This window comes from Copadichromis virginalis, linkage group LG16 (assembly GCF_057382275.1).
Source record: "Copadichromis virginalis isolate Kocher_CV1m ecotype Utaka linkage group LG16, C_Virginalis_male_GT1.1, whole genome shotgun sequence".
Classification (NCBI taxonomy): Eukaryota; Metazoa; Chordata; class Actinopteri; order Cichliformes; family Cichlidae; genus Copadichromis; species Copadichromis virginalis.
The window spans coordinates 30,592,877-30,615,767 of NC_140633.1; the positions used below are offsets into that span (position 1 = coordinate 30,592,877).

Consider the following 22,891-nt stretch of genomic DNA (forward strand, 5'->3'; position numbering starts at 1 on the left):
TGAATTAATAAATTAATGGTTGGCTGGCTGACTGGATGGACTGAACTGAAAACACACATGAGGAATGGACGGAATGACAAGACTGGGAACTGAGGGCTTCGATACACAGTGTGGAGTTCAAGGTTCAAGGTTCAAGGTTCTTTATTTGTCACATGCATAGTTATAAAAGTATAACACACAGTGAAATGTAGCCTGACACGCTCCTCGACATGTGCAAAAAAATTGGGGGGGGGGGTGTAGAGGAAAAACATTATTTATATATATATATATATATATATATATATATATATATATATACATATACATATATATATATATATATATATATATACACTGGGTGAATGTGCAGTAGTAGCAGCAAGCAGGTGAATTCTGTACATTAATATGAATAGACATCTGACTATTTTACAGGAGACAATATAAACTAGAGATGGACCGATCCGATATTACGTATCGGTATCGGTCCGATACTGACCTAAATTACTGGATCGGATATCGGAGAAAAATAATAAATGTAATCCGATCCATTAAATATCACGAAAGCACCTCACAAAACTTGCAACACGCCGTAACTCACCTCAGAACGTTAGCACGTCGGAGCAGTATGCATCACGTGATAGAGCGGCTGTGGCATGCGGGACCTGTCGGTGGTCTGGATAGCATGTGGAGCTTCGCTAGCAACCCGGCATTTCATCTCCGACAAAGTTATCCCCGAGAGAAGTAAAGCAAGTGTGTAAGTCCATCTCTGAATGTTTGTAAAGCATTCCTGCGTTAAGCTTACCAAACGATATATGGAGCGACTGCCTCTTCTGGCTGCTACTTCAATCATGAAACTGCTTAATGATCAGCTGATCGGCTTTTCTGTCGCGAGTCCGTCTCTCTGGTTTGTTTTTGGCCCACTTTGCACCAGAAAGAGGAAACCAGCGGCTGAACAACAGCAGCACGTTTAAGCTTGATCAGCTGTTGTTAGAATTTATTTATTATTACTTTCTACTCGAGGATCTTTTTCTACGTAGCTGACGGCTGGTAACTGTGCAGGGGCGGATCTAGCAAAGTTTAGCCAGGGGGGCCGATAGGTCATGAACAGGGAAAAGGGGGCACAAAGACATACTTTTCTTTCTTATTCTCATTTAAAATGTCTAGCTTTTAATAAATAATTATCCGAATCTTACACCCAAAGTTTTAATTTGATGTAAAATGAATAGAAGTCAATTACTGTATATAGTGACTATTAAGTCTAATATATATACCTTAGGAAGCTATAGTACTTTTTCCTTTAGGAAGGTACCATCTGTGCAGTCTGCAATTTTGTTGAAGAAAGATGTTGAATCTATTTAATATTTCTTGAAAAATAATTGATTTCTGTGCTTTTTTTTTCACACTGCATCAAATTAAGGTTGATTACGTCGATTAAGCATCATGAGGTGGAGCGTGAGGGGTGGTTCCCTATTTTTTATTTATTTATTTTTGTTGTTGCTGGGAGTTGGAACCCTATTAGTTAGGTTGCTTAATATTTACGCTAAGTACTCTTTAAAATACCAGAATAGGGAGGATGGTGTAGGTTTAAGTTTATTAGATTGATCAGTATTGCTGAACTATGAAATTTTTTTTTTTTTGCATACAGGTATAACAGAATAGCTTTAGTGTAGTTGTTGTTTTAAACTTGAGTATGAACTTATACAAAATGCAGCAAGATATTTAAAAAAAAAAACAGTTTTGTTGATTAAAAAACACTATATCGGATTCATATCGGTATCGGCAGATATCCAAATTCATGATATCGGTATCGGTATCGGACATAAAAAAGTGGTATCGTGCCATCTCTAATGTAAACATATTTAAATTTAAAGGAATTTGAAATGTGCATTGTGCCTTGGTTTAGAGTGTCTGGAAGTTGTGATATGATGTGATAACATTAGGTGGCTGCATTATAATGTGAATGTATAATATTGTTGTCAGGCCTCTGTGTAACTGTAGGAGAAAAATAGTTTGATAGAAACAGCATTAGAATAGAATAGAATAATCCTTTAATTGTCCCACAAGGGGAAATTTGCTTGTAACAGCAGCCAGAAAGACACATATAGAAACAAACAGGACACAGAACAAAAACATACACTCATCCCTGCTGGACAACATCTCCCACCCCATGCAGGAGACTGTGACAGCACTGAGCAGCTCCTTCAGTGGCAGGCTGCGGCACACACGGTGTGGGACGGAGAGATTTCGCAGGTCTTTCCTCCTCACTGCTGTCAGACTCCACAACAAAGACTTTAACTGATCAAACACACACATCCACACACTCTGAGTGCAATACTCTTTTTCTGACAAAGTTGTATTTTTACTCAGTTGTATAAAGCATTTGCATTCTATTTCTATCCTATTGTATATTTTATTCTATTTATTGTACTGTATATAGTATTTTATTTTATTCTATAATTAATGGGAGGTGAAGAGGGACAGCAGACATTAGTCAGGTACAGACGCAGCAGCTCAGTGCTCTGTTATGTTGTTATTTTAAAAAGGTAGATGTGCCCTCTGATCATGGATAATCAGTCTAATGAAAGAAGTTTCATTCTGTCAGGATTTAATGAGATAATGAATTTCACAGTACCCCTCTTCTCAGTTACTTTACTGTATTACTGTGTGATTTTGTTCTTCAATATTTCTCTTGTGCTGCTCATTGTCTTGGATGAAAGCCTCCATGAACCTATGTACATTTTACTGAGCAGCTTCTGCATTAATGCACTTTATGGGACCACAGGTTTCTACCCAAAATTCCTTTCAGATTTACTGTCATCTTCTCACAGAATCTCCTATGAAGGGTGCCTTTTACAAGGTTTTGTCATGTATTCATTTGCTTGCTGTGATTTGTCTATTTTAACTGTCATGGCCTTTGACAGGTATATGGCTATATGTCGACCTCTGCACTACCACTCTTTCATGACTAAGAGGAGGCTTTCACAGCTGGTGTGTTTCTCCTGGCTGACACCTTTCTGTGTTTTTGCCATTAATGTCCTGCTTACAGCAAGACTCAAGTTATGTGGTATAAAGATTCAGAGAGCCTTGTGTCTAAACTGGTTAATTGTTCAACTTGCTTGTCCTGAAGCTGACACTTTTTCAAATAACATCAGTGCATATGTGATGATTGTCATTTATCATTTTCATTATGTTTTCATAATTTGGACTTACATATATATTATTAAAACATGTGTGAGGTCCAGAGAGGACAGAGTAATGTTTATGCAGACCTGTGTGGCCCATCTGACTTCTGTGATCATAAATGCCATTGTAATGGCTGTTGATGTGATGTACTTGCGCTTTGGCTCCAGAGATTTACCCCAAAGCCTCCAAAACTTCATCACTCTTGAATTTCTCATCATCCCTCCAGTTATGAATCCTCTCATGTATGGATTTAAACTCACCAAAATACGAAACAGAATCTTGAGTTTAATTTATTTGAAAGGGAAATGATTTCCATTAAGGTTAGATTTCCTTTTTTAAAATAATTCAAAAATATTCAAAACAGATGCAGCAATATAAATACAAGTCTTTCTGAAGGCACTTGATTCAGAAACATTTAGTCATGTTTGCCTTGTCTAAGGCAAACATATATTTGGACTAGACTAATTTTACTAATATTCTTTGTTATATTTGTCATAATATGACACATATTTGTCATATATGACATATTTGCTCAATCCAGCACGAATGTTAAATGAAAACAACATTTTTTTCATGTTTTTGACTAAGAATTTCATTTTAAAAAGGATTCTGCATGAGTTTTTAAGTACTGTTGTAAAATTCATCTATATACCATTCAGAAATCATCACAAATTGATATTTCATTTCTTTGCCTTGCTGTGTCTTGATGTTCAAGGTATATTAGCTGATATATGTGCAAGTTGATTAAACAGGTTTATTTCAAAGTGTTTTAGGTTTAAAGTAAACAAAATATTGTATGAAATATTCTGTTGTAAAGGGCTGGTTAGTGCAGGCATCCCTGTGTGTTACATCTCAGTTTATCACAAAGGTCAGTTAACAATGCTTAATCTTTCTTTTTTTCAATAAACACGTTACATGTATAAATATAAGGATCAGTGTTATTAGGTTGTATTTTTTCAGTAGTATTTATGTATTTATATAGGGTTTTTTATTATTATTTTGGAAAAATAGTAATAGTAATTGAACTGTTACCTACTTTTATTTGGCTTTTTTTTTTGTTTTTAAATTTATATGTAAATTTCTCTCTGTACATTAATGACACCATAATTCTGAATTTTTAAAATCTGATCAAATATCCCCATTGCTTGACATACTGTAGTATTTACTACTTTAAAAATTAAAGTTTTGTTTAGCATATCAAGCATAAAATTGTGCTGTTGTTTTTTGAAGTTTTTCAATCCCATAGCATAAAAAAAACCCAACAAAAACCAATGCAATAATAGTATTTCAACAGTAACTCCCTTCTCTTCTACTCCTTCCTCGCCTTAACTAGGAAGGAGGCTCTCTCAGCTGGTGTGTTTCTCCTGGCTAACACCTTTCTGCCTTTTCTCCATCAATGTCCTGCTAACATCAAGACTCAAGTTGTGTGATATAAACATTCAGAGAGTCTTGTATCTAAACTGGTTAATAATTAAACTTGCTCGTCCTGATGTTGACACCTTTAGAAAAAACATCAGTGCAAATGTAACACTTATTGTTTATCTGTGTCATTGGCTTTTTAGAATTTGGATTTGGATAAAAGAACTTCAAAATTAAGAGTTTCTTGTTCACCAAATAAAAATAGAGCAAAATAAAATTTCAAAAATGTACATTATTCTCTTGTACATGACAGCAAATGAAGGCCTCATAACATTAACTATAAATGCACTAAGGCAACCAAGTCTCAGTAAAAACATTATTGTTTACTTAAATTTGACCTTTAGACTATCAAAGATCTAAAGACAACTAACACATATTTTACCTTTTAAAAATTTATTATTATTGTTTTTTGTTTTTTACATTTTTTCAGATGTAAACTAAAATGCATTTCCACTTCTGGTTTTAGGTTTAATCCAGGTCATCTTATCGTTTGAACTTAAGGTGTCATAATGCCATATCTCTAACACGTTCCATTGAGATGTAAATTGTTCAATTTATTGTCATTTACAGTAAATAGGTTTATGTTTCTCAAGTAACAGACTCATATTTATATCCTTTTTTCAAGCATAAAATGTTTGAGTCTCATGAGTGACGTGTTTACTGTGGCTCAAAGTTTAGCCAGTTTTTCGGGTGCCTCTGTAGTCTTGCTCATTGTACACTTATATCACAAGGCTAATTCAGAAAATATAACTGACATGATGATGTCTATATTTAAGAGAATATCAGTTTCACAGTTTGCAAATTAATTCAAAGACAGGGGAAGAAAGAAGTGATTGCTTAGTAGGTTATAGATTCATGCTGCTTTAAAACTACCTTCTTTCCACAGAGCTGCTGTTAAAAAATAAAGGCCTGACAGTACTATATACACAGCAAGTGTGTTTTTGTTTATGAGTTGGCACCACAGATTGTACAAGGTTCATGTTAGCACAGAATCCTGGGCCCTATGTATAAACAGTCTCTATATATGTGACACAATGTGATGTGTGGAAGGAAGAGAGGACTCAAACTCAGGACTCGCAGGCTGGTGAAGGATGTGGATGATGTTTGTTGTGAAGCCAGGATGAACAGAACATGAGAAGACGGACTGACTATACCAATTGAATAAATGAATGAATGAGTGAGGGAGTGAGTGAGTGAATTAATAAATTAATGGTTGGCTGGCTGACTGGATGGACTGAACTGAAAACACACATGAGGAATGGACGGAATGACAAGACTGGGAACTGAGGGCTTAAATACACAGTGTGGAGTTGTGATATGATGTGATGACATTAGGTTGCTGCATTATAATGTGAATGTATAATATTGTTGTCAGGCCTCTGTGTAACTGTAGGAGAAAAATAGTTTGATAGAAACAGCATTAGAATAGAATAGAATAATCCTTTAATTGTCCCACAAGGGGAAATTTGGTTGTAACCGCAGCCAGAAAGACACATATAGAAACAAACAGGACACAGAACAGAAACATACACTCATCCCTGCTGGACAACATCTCCCACCCCATGCAGGAGACTGTGACAGCACTGAGCAGCTCCTTCAGTGGCAGGCTGCGGCACACACGGTGTGGGACGGAGAGCTTTCGCAGGTCTTTCCTCCTCACTGCTGTCAGACTCCACAACAAAGACTTTAACTGATCAAACACACACATCCACACACACTGAGTGCAATACTCTTTTTCTGACAAAGTTGTATTTTTACTCAGTTGTATAAAGCATTTGCATTCTATTTCTATCCTATTGTATATTTTATTCTATTTATTGTACTGTATATAGTATTTTATTTTATTCTATAATTAATGGGAGGTGAAGAGGGACAGCAGACATTAGTCAGGTACAGACGCAGCAGCTCAGTGCTCTGTTATGTTGTTATTTTAAAAAGGTAGATGTGCCCTCTGATCATGGATAATCAGTCTAATGAAAGAAGTTTCATTCTGTCAGGATTTAATGAGATAATGAATTTCACAGTACCCCTCTTCTCAGTTACTTTACTGTATTACTGTGTGATTTTGTTCTTCAATATTTCTCTTGTGCTGCTCATTGTCTTGGATGAAAGCCTCCATGAACCTATGTACATTTTACTGAGCAGCTTCTGCATTAATGCACTTTATGGAACCACAGGTTTCTACCCAAAATTCCTTTCAGATTTACTGTCGTCTTCTCACAGAATCTCCTATGAAGGGTGCCTTTTACAAGGTTTTATCATGTATTCATTTGCTTGCTGTGATTTGTCTATTTTAACTGTCATGGCCTTTGACAGGTATCTGGCTATATGTCGACCTCTGCACTACCACTCTTTCATGACTAAGAGGAGGCTTTCACAGCTGGTGTGTTTCTCCTGGCTGACACCTTTCTGTCTTTTTTCCATTAATGTCCTGCTTACAGCAAGACTCAAGTTATGTGGTATAAACATTCAGAGAGCCTTATGTCTAAACTGGTTAATTTTTAAACTTGCTTGTCCTGAAGCTGACACTTTTCCAAATAACATCAGTGCATATGTGATAATTGCCATTTGTTATTTTCATTGGCTTTTCATAATTTGGACTTACATATATATTATTAAAACATGTGTGAGGTCCAGAGAGGACAGAGTAATGTTTATGCAGACCTGTGTGGCCCATCTGACTTCTGTGATCATAAATGCCATTGTAATGGCTGTTGATGTGATGTACTTGCGCTTTGGCTCCAGAGATTTACCCCAAAGCCTCCAAAACTTCATCACTCTTGAATTTCTCATCATCCCTCCAGTTATGAATCCTCTCGTGTATGGATTTAAACTCAGCAAAATACGAAACAGAATCTTGAGTTTAATTTATTTGAAAGGGAAATGATTTCCATTAAGGTTAGATTTCCTTATTTAAAACAATTCAAAAATATTCAAAACAGATGCAGCAATATAAATACAAGTCTTTCTGAAGGCACTTGATTCAGAAACATTTAGTCATGTTTGCCTTGTCTAAGGCAAACATATATTTGGACTAGACTAATTTTACTAATATTCTTTTTGTTATATTTGTCATAATATGACATAAATTTGTCATGTGTCATATTTGCTCAATCCAGCACGAACATTAAATGAAAACAACATTTTTTTCATGTTTTTGACTAAGAATTTCATTTGAAAAGGATTCTGCATGAGTTTTTAAGTACTGTTGTAAAATTCATCTATATACCATTCAGAAATCATCACAAATTGACATTTCATTTCTTTGCCTTGCTGTGTCTTGATGTTCAAGGTATATTAGCTGATATATGTGCAAGTTGATTAAACAGGTTTATTTCAAAGTGTTTTAGGTTTAAAGTAAACAAAATATTGTATGAAATATTCTGTTGTAAAGGGCTGGTTAGTGCAGGAATCCCTGTGTGTTACATCTCAGTTTATCACAAAGGTCAGTTAACAACGCTTAATGTTTCTTTTTTTTTTTCCTATAAACACGTTCCATATATAAATATAAGGATCAGTGTTATTAGGTTGTATTTTTTCAGTAGTATTTATTTATTTATATATAAAGGTTTTTTTATTATTATTTTGGAAAAATAGTAATTGAACTGTTACCTACTTTTATTTTGCATTTTTTTTGTTTTTAAATTTATATGTAAATTTCTCTCTGTACATTAATTAATGACACCATAATTCTGTACTTTTTGAAATCTGATCATATATCCCCATTGCTTGATATACTGTAGTATTTACTACTTTAAGAATTAAAGTTTTGTTTAGCATATCAAGCATAAAATTGTGCTGTTGTTTTTTGAAGTTTTTCAATCCCATAGCATAAAAAAAAACCCCAACAAAAAACAATGCAATAATAGTATTTTAACAGTAACTCCCTTCTCTTCTACTCCTTCCTCGCCTTAACTAGGAAGGAGGCTCTCTCAGCTGGTGTGTTTCTCCAGGCTAACACCTTTCTGCTTTTTCTCCATTAATGTCCTGCTAACATCAAGTTGTGTGATATAAACATTCTGTCACGGCTGTCGAGGCGAGCCATGTGGTATTGACGGGAGAAAGGACCCAAATCGCAGGCAGTAGATGATAATGCTGGTGATGTTATATTTACACAGTGGTGAGATGACAAAACAGGCAAGAGGGAAGACAAAACTAAAGACCTAAACTGGGAAAGCTAAATGACAAACCTGAGGGGGTACCAGAATGGGGTGAGAGGCAGAGAGACACTGACAAGGGACAGGACACCGTGGACCACAGAGTAACGCAGACTGACACGGCGTAACGCAGACGAACCAGCAACAGGCAGGAGAACACACAGGGCTTAAATACACACACCAGTAATCAGGGGATGAGAGACAGAAGGGCAACACAGCTGGGAGAAATCAGAGCTGACGGGACAGAGGAAACGTAAACTGAACACACTCACATCAGACAGAGACCTTCACAATAAGACAGGAAACTCAGACACAGGGAACCAAACAAGACACAGAACTAAACAGACAGATTCGCAAACAGACGGGGTGACACCATAGACAGACAGACCGAATATAACACATAGAACTCGAACAATAATAATCATCATAATAATAAACTAAAAGCGCTGGGTCACCGACCCAGGACCATGACAGTACCCCCCCTCAAGGGCTGGCACCAGACAGCCCAACACAAGAAAACGAAAGAAAAACACAAAAACCGCCCAAAACAGAAAACAACCCGAACAGGGCGGGCAGCGGGGGTCCAGGAAGGAGGGCTCGAAACAAAACACCGAAGCACAAGAAAGTCCCAAAACAAAAGAGGAGTCCAAAAAAGAACAGTTCAGGGGGCCGGCCGTGCGGACGGCAACGGCGGCGACGTGGAAACAGTTCAGGGGGCCGGCCGTGCGGAAGGCAGCGGTGGCGATCCGGGGGCCGGCCGTGCGGAAGGCAGCGGTGGCGACTCAGGCGAAAGGGGTCCAGGGGCCGGCCGTGCGGAAGGCAGCGGAAGGCAGCGGAAGGCAGCGGAAGGCAGCGGCGGCGATTCAGGCGAAGGGGGTCTGGGGGCCGCCCACGACGGAGATGACGCCCGACCAGTGGCCTGGAAGGCGGCCAATAAACCACAGACCCAGACGAGGCTGGACCAGGCGACGCCGAAAGCGAAGACACGGAGGCTGGGCCAGACGAGGATGAAGCAGCTGAAGCGGAGGCTGGGCCAGACGAAGGCGAAGCGGAGGCTGGGCCAGACGAGGATGAAGCAGCTGAAGCGGAGGATGAAGCCGGAGCTGGCGACGCTGACAATGCTCCTCGGGCCCCCCAGCTGACGAGGCAGGAGGCTGGACGGGCTCCTCGGGCCCTCCAGCTGACGAGGCAGGAGGTTGGATGGGCTCCTCGGGCCCTCCAGCGAGAACAGTCTCAGGACCAGTGGGCACAGGGACCTCTGGCAGGCACAGAAGAGAACCAGCAGGTGCACGGGCCCCTGGCAGGGACAGAACAGAACCAGCAGGTGCACGGGCCCCTGGCAGGCACAGAACAGGACCAGCAGGCGCACGGGCCCCTGGCAGGCACAGAACAGAACCAGCAGGTGCACGGGCCTCTGGCAGGCACAGAACAGAACCAGCAGGTGCACAGGCCCCTGGCAGGGACAGAACAGAACCAGCAGGCACACGGGCCCCTGGCAGGCACAGAACAGGACCAGCAGGCGCATGGGCCTCTGGCAGGCACATAGCAGGCTGCAGCTGCACAGAGCATTGACTCTGCTCAGGCAGCAACAGCCGGGTGCAGTCCTCAGCTGGCTTCTTAACCTCCAGGGGTCCAGAGTCAGCTGGGGGCTGAAACCCAGTGTGGAGTTGTGATATGATGTGATAACATTAGGTGGCTGCATTATAATGTGAATGTATAATATTGTTGTCAGGCCTCTGTGTAACTGTAGGAGAAAAATAGTTTGATAGAAACAGCATTAGAATAGAATAATCCTTTAATTGTCCCACAGGGGGAAATTTGGTTGTAACAGCAGCCAGAAAGACACATATAGAAACAAACAGGACACAGAACAAAAACATACACTCATCCCTGTTGGACAACATCTCCCACCCCATGCAGGAGACTGTGACAGCACTGAGCAGCTCCTTCAGTGGCAGGCTGCGGCACACACGGTGTGGGACGGAGAGATTTCGCAGGTCTTTCCTCCTCACTGCTGTCAGACTCCACAACAAAGACTTTAACTGATCAAACACACACATCCACACACACTGAGTGCAATACTCTTTTTCTGACAAAGTTGTATTTTTACTCAGTTGTATAAAGCATTTGTATTCTATTTCTATCCTATTGTATATTTTATTCTATTTATTGTAATGTATATAGTATTTTATTTTATTCTATAATTAATGGGAGGTGAAGAGGGACAGCAGACATTAGTCAGGTACAGACGCAGCAGCTCAGTGCTCTGTTATGTTGTTATTTTAAAAAGGTAGATGTGCCCTCTGATCATGGATAATCAATCTAATGAAAGAAGTTTTATTCTGTCAGGATTTAATGAGATAATGAATTTCACAGTACCCCTCTTCTCAGTTACTTTACTGTATTACTGTGTGATTTTGTTCTTCAATATTTCTCTTGTGCTGCTCATTGTCTTGGATGAAAGCCTCCACGAACCTATGTACATTTTCCTGAGTAGCCTTTGCATTAATGCACTTTATGGGACCACAGGTTTCTACCCCAAATTCCTTTCAGATTTACTGTCGTCTTCTCACAGAATCTCCTATGAAGGGTGCCTTTTACAAGCTTTTATCATGTATTCATTTGTGTGCTGTAATTTGTCTATTTTAACTGTCATGGCCTTTGACAGGTATATGGCTATATGTCGACCTCTGCACTACCACTCTTTCATGACTAAGAGGAGGCTTTCACAGCTGGTGTGTTTCTCCTGGCTGACACCTTTCTGCATTTTTGCCATCAATGTCCTGCTTACAGCAAGACTCAAGTTATGTGGTATAAAGATTCAGAGAGTCTTATGTCTAAACTGGTTAATTGTTAAACTTGCTTGTCCTGAAGCTGACACTTTTTCAAATAACATCAGTGCATATGTGATACTTGTCGTTTATCTGTCTCATTGGCTTTTCATAATTTGGACTTACATATATCTTATTAAAACATGTGTGAGGTCCAGAGAGGACAGAGTAAAGTTTACGCAGACCTGTGTGCCCCATCTGACTTCTGTGATCATAAATTTCACTTTAATAGCTTTTGATTGGATGTACTTGCGCTTTGTCTCCAGAGATTTACCCCAAAGCCTCCAAAACTTCATCACTCTTGAATTTGTCATCATCCGTCCAGTTATGTATCCTCTCATGTATGGATTTAATCTCACCAAAATACGAAACAGAATCTCGAGTTTAATTTATTTGAAAGGGAAATGATTTGAATTCAAAAATATTCAAAACAGATGCAGCAATATAAATACAAGTCTTTCTGAAGGCACTTGATTCAGAAACATTTAGTCATGTTTGCCTTGTCTAAGGCAAACATATATTTGGACTAGACTAATTTTACTAATATTCTTTGTTATATTTGTCATAATATTACATATATTTGTTATATATGTCATATTTGCTCAATCCAGCACGAACGTTAAATGAAAACAACATTTTTTTCATGTTTTTGACTAAGAATTTCATTTTAAGTACTGTTGTAAAATTCATCTATATACCATTCAGAAATCATCACAAATTGACATTTCATTACCTTGCCTTGCTGTGTCTTCATGTTCAAGGTAGATTAGCTGATATATGTGCAAGTTGATTAAACAGGTTTATTTCAAAGTGTTTTAGGTTTAAAGTAAACAAAATATTGTATGAAATATTCTGTTGTAAAGGGCTGGTTAGTGCAGGCATCCCTGTGTGTTACATCTCAGTTTATCACAAAGGTCAGTTAACAATGCTTAATCTTTCTTTTTTTTCAATAAACACGTTACATGTATAAATATAAGGATCAGTGTTATTAGGCTGTATTTTTTCAGTAGTATTTATTTATTTATACAGTGTTTTTTTTATTATTATTTTGGAAAAATAGTAATAGTAATTGAACTGTTACCTACTTTTATTTGGCTTTTTTTGTTGTTTCTAAATTTATATGTATATTTCTCTCTGTACATTAATTAATGACACCATAATTCTGAATTTTTTAAATCTGATCATATATCCCCATTGCTTGACATACTGTAGTATTTACTACTTTAAAAATTAAAGTTTTGTTTAGCATATCAAGCATAAAATTGTGCTGTTGTTGTTTTTTTGAAGTTTTTCAATCCCATAGCATAAAATTAAAAAAAAAAAAAAACAACAACAAAAAACAATGCAATAATAGTATTTTAACAGTAACTCCCTTCTCTTCTATTCCTTCCTCGCCTTAACTAGGAAGGAGGCTCTCTCAGCTGGTGTGTTTCTCCTGGCTAACACCTTTCTGCCTTTTCTCCATCAATGTCCTGCTAACATCAAGACTCAAGTTGTGTGATATAAACATTCAGAGAGTCTTGTATCTAAACTGGTTAATAATTAAACTTGCTTGTCCTGATGTTGACACCTTTAGAAAAAACATCAGTGCAAATGTAACACTTATTGTTTATCTGTGTCATTGGCTTTTTATAATTTGGACTTACATATATCTTATTAAAACATGTGCGAGGTCCAGAGAGGACAGGTTAATGTTTATGCAGACCTGTGTGCCCCACCTGATCTCTTTGATGACTTTCTTGTTTTTTCTTGATCCAGTGTACATGATATCTGGCTCTACACGTTTACCTCAAAGCCTCCAAAACTTCATCACTATTGAATTTCTCATCATCCCTCCAGTTATGAATCCTCTCATATATGGATTTAAACTCACCAAAATACGAAACAGGATATTGGGTTTATTTTATTTTAAAAGAACTTCAAAATTAAGACTTTCTTGTTCACCAAATAAAAATAGACCAAACTAAAATTTCAAAAATGTACATTATTATCTTGTACATGACAGCAAATGAAGGCATCATAACATTAACTATAAATGCACCAAGACAACCAAGTCTCAGTAAAAAGCATTATTGTTTACTTAAATTTGACCTTTAGACTATCAAAGATCTAAAGACAACTAACACATATTTTACCTTTTAAAAATTATTGTTTTTTGTTTTTTACATTTTTTCAGATGTAAACTAAAATGCATTTCCACTTCTGGTTTTAGGTTTAATCCAGGTCATCTTATCGTTTGAACTTAAGGTGTCATAATGCCATATCTCTAACACGTTCCATTAAGATGTAAATTGGTCAATTTATTGTCATTTACAGTAAATAGGTTTATGTTTCTCAAGTAACAGACTCATATTTATATCCTTTTTTCAAGCATAAAATGTCTGAGTCTCATGAGTGACGTGTTTACTGTGGCTCAAAGCTTAGCCAGTTTTTCGGGTGCCTCTGTAGTCTCGCTCATTGTACACTTATATCACAAGGCTAATTCAGAAAATGTAAATCAAATCAAATCAAATCACTTTTATTGTCACATCACATGTGCAGGTACATTGGTACAGCACATGTGAGTGAAATTCTTGTGTGCGAGCTTCACAAGCAACAGAGTTGTGCAAAATACAATAATGTAAACAAGCAAAATACAAGAATGGCTACATCTGAAACTAATAAATATATGTACAATATATAATAGTATATGCATTTTTGGATGTGTATACTAAATATTTTTCTACGTGTGTGTGTGTACACATATTTTACAAATTAAATAGAGTAAACAATAAATACAATATATAAAAATATACAAAGTTGAGACATGTGCAAAACAGTGGCATTACTGTACAGTATGGAGTGCATAATGTTAAAGTTCCAGTAGTGAAGCTGAGGTGTCTATGACGTGTTCAGCAGTCTGATGGCCTGGTGGAAGAAGCTGTCTCTCAGTCTGCTGGTACGGGACCGGATGCTGCAGAACCTCCTTCCTGATGGAAGTAGTCTGAACAGTTTATGGCTGGGGTGACTGGAGTCCTTGATGATCCTCCCCGCTTTCCTCAGGCAGCGCTTCCTGTAGATGTCTTGGAGGGAGGGAAGCTCACCTCCAATTATCCGTTCAGAGCACCGCACTACTCGCTGGAGAGCTTTGCAGTTGTAGGCGGTGCTGTTGCCATACCAGGTGGTGATGCATCCAGTGAGGATGCTCTCAATGGCACAGTGATAGAAGGTCCTGAGGATGTGGGGGCTCATGCCGAATCTTTTCAGTCTCCTGAGAAAGAAGAGGCGCTGCTGCGCCTTCTTCACTGTTTTGTTTGTGTGTACTGACCACGTAAGATCCTCAGCCAGATGTACACAAAGGAACTGGAAGCTGCTCACTCTCTCCACAGCAGCGCCGTTGATGGTGATGGGGGTGTGTACTTCTCTGCACCTCCGGAAGTCCACTATCAACTCCTTTGTCTTTGCGACGTTGAGGGTGAGATGGTTGTCTTGACACCAGTGGGTCAGGGCGCTGACCTCCTCCCTGTAAGCCGTCTCATCACCATTGGTGATAAGACCCACCACTGTAGTGTCGTCCGCAAACTTGACAATGATGTTGGAGTTGTTAGTGGCTGTGCAGTCGTAGGTGTAGAGTGAGTACAGGAGAGGGCTCAGTACACACCCCTGTGGAGCACCAGTGTTCAGTGTGACGGGGGATGAGGTGATGCTGCCCAGTCTGACCACTTGGCGTCTGTCAGACAGGAAGCTAAGGATCCAGCTGCAGAGGGAGCTACTCAGTCCTAGATCCTGCAGTTTCCTGTCCAGCTTCGAGGGAACGATGGTATTGAATGCTGAGCTGTAATCTACAAACAGCATTCTCACATACGTGTCTCTCTTCTCCAGGTGTGACAGGGCAGTGTGTAGTGTCAGGGCTATGGCATCATCAGTGGACCGGTTGTGGCGGTATGCGAACTGTAGAGGGTCCAGTGAGTCGGGTAGTGCAGAGCAGATGAAGTCCCTGACCAGCTTCTCGAAGCATTTGCTCACGATGGGGGTCAGGGCTACAGGTCGCCAGTCGTTCAGTGAGGAGATGGTGGAGGATTTGGGTACAGGGACGACGGTGGCCATTTTGAAGCAGGCTGGGACTACAGACAGAGAGAGGGAAAGGTTGAAGATGTGCGTGAACACTCCAGCCAGCTGAGCCGCGCATGACTTGAGGACGCGGCCGGGAATCCCGTCCGGACCTGTAGCTTTGCGTGCATTCACCTTCCTGAAGCACTTCCGCACATCCTCCTCAGACACAGTGTGCGCACTGATGTCATCCGTGGTGCGCACACTGTCCGGTCTCATGGTGTTCGCTGTGTCGAATCTAGCGTAGAATACGTTTAGATCCTCACACAGAGAGGCCGTGGTCTGCGGTGTGCTGGTTTTCCCTCTAAAGTCTGTGATCGTGTTTAGTCTCTGCCACATACTCCGAGAGTTGTCAAACTGTTGTTCCACCCTGTCCCTGTACTCACGTTTGGCTGCTTTGATCGTCTGCCGGAGTTGGTAATGTGCGTGTTTGTAGTCCGATGTGTTCGCGGAGGCAAAGGCGGTGCTCCGTGCCGTGCGAACATCTCCGTTAATCCAGGGTTTTTGATTTGGGAAGGATTTAACTGTTCTGGATGGGACGACATCTTCCACGCATTTCCTGATAAATCCGCAGACTGAGTCTGTGTACTCATCAATGTCCCTAGCAGCCACGTGAAACATTTCCCAGTCCGCGTGATCAAAACAGTCCCGCAGCGCAGACTCTGATTGGTCCGTCCAACAGTGCACCGCCCTCCGGGTTGGAGCTTCCTGTTTCAGCTTCTGCCTGTAGGCGGGCAGGAGCAGGATGGAGCGGTGATCTGATTGGCAGAATGGGGCGTGGGGGAGGGCTTTGTACGCATCCCGGAAAGAGGTGTAGCAGTGGTCAAGTAGCTGGTCTCCATGAGTGTTAAAATGGATGTGTTGGTGGAGTTTGGGTGAGACTTTCTTCAGGTTTCCCTTATTAAAGTCTCCGGCTGTGATAAACGCTGCCTCTGGGTGTGCGGTTTCCTCGCTGCTGATCGCGCTGTACAGTTCCCTGAGTGCTCGGTCAGTGTCGGCTTGTGGGGGAATGTAAACAGGCGTAATAATCACTGCTGTAAATTCCCTCGGTAGCCAGAATGGCCGGCACTTAATCATCAGGTACTCCAGGTCCGGTGAGCAGAAGGATTTGACCGGGTGCACGTTCGCATAATCACACCAGCTGTTGTTGATCATGAAACATACACCACCGCCTCTGCTTTTCCCAGTAAGATCCTGTGACCTGTCCGCGCGGTGCACAGAGAACCCCGGCAGTTGTATTGCGGAGTCCGGTACTTTGTCCGATAGCCAGGTTTCTGTGAGGCAGATCACGCAGCAGTCCCGCATATCTCGCTGGAATGAGATCCGTGCCCGAAGCTCGCACAGCTTGTTCTCCAGAGACTGCACATTAGCCAGTAATAAACTGGGTAACGGTGGTCTGTTAGTGCGCCGTCTCAGTCGAACCAGAACGCCAGATCTTCTCCCTCTGCGTCGGCGTTTGCGGCCTCCAGGGCCAGAGAACAAAGGCGTCTCAGGTGAGATGAATGGGGGGTCTGCAAACGGAGCGTCCGTGTTGCAAAACTTGAACTACGGAAAGTTATAAGAAAGACCGTCTTTTATGTCCAGTAAGGTTTGTCGGTCGTACACAAGGAGACATGTGCTACTCGCGAAAAAATGAAGGAAAAGTAAAATTAAACACAGAAAAAAGCTGTTGCTTGGGGGAGCTCGCGACGAGGCTGCCATACTCGGCGCCATCTTGACTCAAAAAAAAAAAAAAAAAAACCTGACATGATGTCTATATTTAACAGAATATCAGTTTCACAGTTTGCAAATTAATTCAAAGACAGGGGAAGAAAGAAGTGATTGCTTAGTAGGTTATAGATTCATGCTGCTTTAAAACTACCTTTTTTCCACAGAGCTGCTGTTAAAAAATAAAGGCCTGACAGTCAAGGCTGGACTGGGACAAAAAATCGGCCCGGGCATTTTGACTAGAGACCGGCCCACCAGGATAAAGATTGAAAATGTGACGTCATTCAGGGGTAAAACCGCAAAGGATTCTGGGAACTTGTGGCAAGCGGTACTAGCGCACGCAGGCTTTCAATTGAACTCAGTTACACAGCGATAAAAAGAAACACAAAAAATGGCAAGAAGCTGTTGTATTATTAACTGCAATAGCCGGTCGCATGACAGCCACGGGAAGCCGATCGTTTTTGTTTTTTTTTATCGGATTACATCGTTGAAGAGAAATTTTTTAAGCCATGTTTCCGAAGTAAGAGCCGACGGATGGTCTGGATATACCAAATATAACATCCCAGAACACTCCAGCTCACATGTTAGTCTGCTCCAAGCATTCCCACAAAGGTCAGAGTTTTGTAGTAGTTAATACGTCATTTTTCTTAACATAATTGGTGATATAGGTTACAAGCAAGTCTGGCGCTGAACAGAAATTGTCGCTCTATGCTCCTTTATTTATTGTGCATAAATAGTGAATTGTCCTGACACAATATTGCGTTTCGCTTCTGTTATTATGGTACATTGACAAAAACATATACTTTTATTCACAGGATAAAAAAGTTGTTTTGTATCACTAACTGTCCAGTGCGATTACAGCATACAATATTATTGCCACTACTAATTAATTACCGTTGAGCTCAAAGGTTATATTAATAAACGGTTAACGAATGTGTATTAATGACGACGATTTGTGAGACTGGTAAACTTACCTTTGGTCTGTCGTTCTACACGGTGCGTTTCAAGGTCCTGTACCCATCCATCGGTAAACTGTACCTGGGCTTGTTGCAGTGACATGAAGTTACTAAACTTCATGAGTGTATGCACTCACTCCAAGAACCGTATAATTATAAATCTGCGCGTGGTGAAAGTTGGGCAGCACGCTAACGTATTTTGTCCCTCTGCGTGCTCGTAAGGGTCTGACCCTTTCACTCCTTTGATTTTTTCCTCGTATCTTTTCTTTGTCTTTTCGTCGAGTCTGTCTTTGTACGGACCGGCATTGTTCTCCTTTTGTTTTGTACATTCCTTTTTTGTGCGGCAAAGAAAAAACAAGAAGGTATTGGAACCGGAGAATGAACGTTTTGCGGTGCTGCAAATGCTTGCATTTGATGCGGTACTTGGATTGTTTTGCCACTAATTCCCGGCATGCAATGCGCGAAAATCACGTGATTGCTAAACAAGGGGGCGGGTGCATTCGGCCTCCTCGGCTGTAATTGGTCCAGCCCAGAGTCGATCATGACCAATTGGCCAATCCAACACCTTTCATTATATATACCCTTCCTAAAAAAAAAAAAATCGCGAGCGGCCCACCGGGCAAGTGCCCGGTATGCCCGATGGCCAGTCCAGCTATGCTGACAGTACTATATACACAGCAAGTGTGTTTTTGTTTATGAGTTGGCACCACAGATTGTGCAAGGTTCATGTTAGCACAGAATTCTGGGCCCTATGTATAAATAGTCTCTATATATGTGACACAATGTAATGTGTGGAAGGAAGAGAGGACTCAAACTCAGGACTAGCAGGCTGGTGAAGGATGTGGATGATGTTTGTTGTGAAGCCAGGATGAACAGAACATGAGAAGACGGACTGACTATACCAATTGAATAAATGAATGAAGGAGTGAGGGAGTGAGTGAATTAATAAATTAATGGTTGGCTGGCTGACCGGTGTAGGAGTGTTTAGCTTATTTTAGAGTTTAGAAATGTGTTAACATAGAATGTAGAACTATTGTAGAGATACTGACACTGCCGTCAATATAATAAAGGCCTCACTGTGTCGTGAACTTAGGAGTAGATTGTAGGAGACCCCTCCCCCACTTCAACTGTGAAAGTAAAACAGAGAGGAGTTAATGCTGAGTGGAAATTCCCCAGAGAATGTTTGGGTGGGGGTCTCAACATTTGTAACTGGATAACTGTGGTCTGGAAGGGACATGGTTTTATGACCTAGGGAGTCACCTACACCCACAGTGTTTTAACTGTCACGCACACACATCCACATGCACACTCACTCATGTGCACTCAGACATCCACACGCACACTCACTCATGTGCACTCACACATACACACAGGTATGCGTACACAGTCACACACGAGCACTCACATAGACACGTGGGAACGCGCACATGTAGGCATTCATGTGCTCGTGCACATAGACAAAGACACAGAGTTTGCAGCACACCGTGGGGGGTTTTATGATAGGGTCGCCCCTACAAAACTGTGTTTCACAGACAAAGGAGTGAAGATTTCTTGCAGAGGGACACACGGGCCTCGTCTTCCCTTCTAGAAATGCATGCTTGAAGATGAATAAAGATGAATAAAGGTTTTGTGAAATGACTACTGAGTTCCGGTGGCGTCTCTGGAAGTTTCGATTAATAAAAGAACCGGGGTAAAACTGATTTCATAACACTGGATGGACTGAACTGAAAACACACATGAGGAATGGACGGAATGACAAGACTGGGAACTGAGGGCTTAAATACACAGTGTGGAGTTGTGATATGATGTGATAACATTAGGTTGCTGCATTATAATTTGAATGTATAATATTGTTGTCAGGCCTCTGTGTAACTGTAGGAGAAAAATAGTTTGATAGAAACAGCATTAGAATAGAATAGAATAATCCTTTAATTGTCCCACAGGGGGAAATTTGGTTGTAACAGCAGCCAGAAAGACACATATAGAAACAAACAGGACACAGAACAGAAACATACACTCATCCCTGCTGGACAACATCTCCCACCCCATGCAGGAGACTGTGACAGCACTGAGCAGCTCCTTCAGTGGCAGGCTGCGGCACACACGGTGTGGGACGGAGAGATTTCGCAGGTCTTTCCTCCTCACTGCTGTCAGACTCCACAACAAAGACTTTAACTGATCAAACACACACATCCACACACACTGAGTGCAATACTCTTTTTCTGACAAAGTTGTATTTTTACTCAGTTGTATAAAGCATTTGCATTCTATTTCTATCCTATTGTATATTTTATTCTATTTATTGTACTGTATATAGTATTTTATTTTATTCTATAATTAATGGGAGGTGAAGAGGGACAGCAGACATTAGTCAGGTACAGACGCAGCAGCTCAGTGCTCTGTTATGTTGTTATTTTAAAAAGGTAGATGTGCCCTCTGATCATGGATAATCAGTCTAATGAAAGAAGTTTCATTCTGTCAGGATTTAATGAGACGATGAATTTCACAGTACCCCTCTTCTCAGTTACTTTACTGTATTACTGTGTGATTTTGTTCTTCAATATTTCTCTTGTGCTGCTCATTGTCTTCGATGAAAGCCTCCATGAACCTATGTACATTTTACTGAGTAGCCTTTGCATTAATGCCCTTTATGGAACCACAGGTTTCTACCCAAAATTCCTTTCAGATTTACTGTCGTCTTCTCACAGAATCTCCTATGAAGGGTGCCTTTTACAAGCTTTTGTCATGTATTCATTTGCTTGTTGTGATTTGTCTATTTTAACTGTCATGGCCTTTGACAGGTATCTGGCTATATGTCGACCTCTGCACTACCACTCTTTCATGACTAAGAGGAGGCTTTCACAGCTGGTGTGTTTCTCCTGGCTGACACCTTTCTGTGTTTTTGCCATTAATGTCCTGCTTACAGCAAGACTCAAGTTATGTGGTATAAAGATTCAGAGAGTCTTATGTCTAAACTGGTTAATTGTTCAACTTGCTTGTCCTGAAGCTGACACTTTTTCAAATAACATCAGTGCATATGTGATAATTGTCATTTATCTGTCTCATTGGCTTTTCATAATTTGGACTTACATATATATTATTAAAACATGTGTGAGGTCCAGAGAGGACAGAGTAAAGTTTACGCAGACCTGTGTGCCCCATCTGACTTCTGTGATCATAAATGCCACTGTACTGGCTTTTGATGCGATGTACTTGCGCTTTGGCTCCAGAGATTTATCCCAAAGCCTCAAAAACTTCATCGCTCTTGAATTTCTCATCATCCCTCCAGTTATGAATCCTCTCATGTATGGATTTAAACTCACCAAAATACGAAACAGAATCTTGAGTTTAATTTATTTGAAAGGGAAATGATTTCCATTAAGGTTAGATTTCCTTTTTTAAAATAATTCAAAAATATTCAAAACAGATGCAGCAATATAAATACAAGTCTTTCTGAAGGCACTTGATTCAGAAACATTTAGTCATGTTTGCCTTGTCTAAGGCAAACATATATTTGGACTAGACTAATTTTACTAATATTCTTTGTTATATTTGTCATAATATGACACATATTTGTCATATATGACATATTTGCTCAATCCAGCACGAATGTTAAATGAAAACAACATTTTTTTCATGTTTTTGACTAAGAATTTCATTTTAAAAAGGATTCTGCATGAGTTTTTAAGTACTGTTGTAAAATTCATCTATATACCATTCAGAAATCATCACAAATTGACTTTTCATTTCTTTGCCTTGCTGTGTCTTGATGTTCAAGGTATATTAGCTGATATATGTGCAAGTTGATTAAACAGGTTTATTTCAAAGTGTTTTAGGTTTAAAGTAAACAAAATATTGTATGAAATATTCTGTTGTAAAGGGCTGGTTAGTGCAGGCATCCCTGTGTGTTACATCTCAGTTTATCACAAAGGTCAGTTAACAATGCTTAATCTTTCTTTTTTTCAATAAACACGTTACATGTATAAATATAAGGATCAGTGTTATTAGGTTGTATTTTTTCAGTAGTATTTATGTATTTATATAGGGTTTTTTATTATTATTATTTTGGAAAAATAGTAATAGTAATTGAACTGTTACCTACTTTTATTTGGCATTTTTTTTGTTTTTAAATTTATATGTAAATTTCTGTCTGTACATTAATTAATGACACCATAATTCTGAATTTTTTAAATCTGATCAAATATCCCCATTGCTTGACATACTGTAGTATTTACTACTTTAAAAATTAAAGTTTTGTTTAGCATATCAAGCATAAAATTGTGCTGTTGTTTTTTGAAGTTTTTCAATCCCATAGCATAAAAAAAACAAAAACAAAAAACAATGCAATAATAGTATTTCAACAGTAACTCCCTTCTCTTCTACTCCTTCCTCGCCTTAACTAGGAAGGAGGCTCTCTCAGCTGGTGTGTTTCTCCTGGCTAACACCTTTCTGCCTTTTCTCCATCAATGTCCTGCTAACATCAAGACTCAAGTTGTGTGATGTAAACATTCAGAGAGTCTTGTATCTAAACTGGTTAATAATTAAACTTGCTTGTCCTGATGTTGACACC

At 39.8% G+C, this 22,891-nt stretch overlaps 4 protein-coding genes across 4 annotated transcripts; all 4 read left to right on the forward strand.

Annotated features, from left to right (window-relative positions):
- Nucleotides 1-2,526: 2,526 nt before the first annotated feature.
- Nucleotides 2,527-3,471, forward strand: LOC146691079 (olfactory receptor 6K3-like). Its single transcript, XM_085435319.1, has one exon. It carries the CDS (start codon nucleotides 2,527-2,529, stop codon nucleotides 3,469-3,471), a length of 945 nt encoding a protein of 314 aa, XP_085291445.1.
- Nucleotides 3,472-6,523: 3,052 nt separating this feature from the next.
- On the forward strand, nucleotides 6,524-7,468 carry LOC146691080 (olfactory receptor 4B13-like). The gene has a single exon (XM_085435322.1). It carries the CDS (start codon nucleotides 6,524-6,526, stop codon nucleotides 7,466-7,468), a length of 945 nt encoding a protein of 314 aa, XP_085291448.1.
- Nucleotides 7,469-11,032: 3,564 nt separating this feature from the next.
- On the forward strand, nucleotides 11,033-11,977 carry LOC146691081 (olfactory receptor 10Z1-like). The gene has a single exon (XM_085435346.1). The coding sequence runs from the start codon at nucleotides 11,033-11,035 to the stop codon at nucleotides 11,975-11,977; it is 945 nt and encodes a 314-aa protein (XP_085291472.1).
- Nucleotides 11,978-20,748: 8,771 nt separating this feature from the next.
- Nucleotides 20,749-21,693, forward strand: LOC146691082 (olfactory receptor 6F1-like). The gene has a single exon (XM_085435323.1). The coding sequence runs from the start codon at nucleotides 20,749-20,751 to the stop codon at nucleotides 21,691-21,693; it is 945 nt and encodes a 314-aa protein (XP_085291449.1).
- Nucleotides 21,694-22,891: the final 1,198 nt, after the last annotated feature.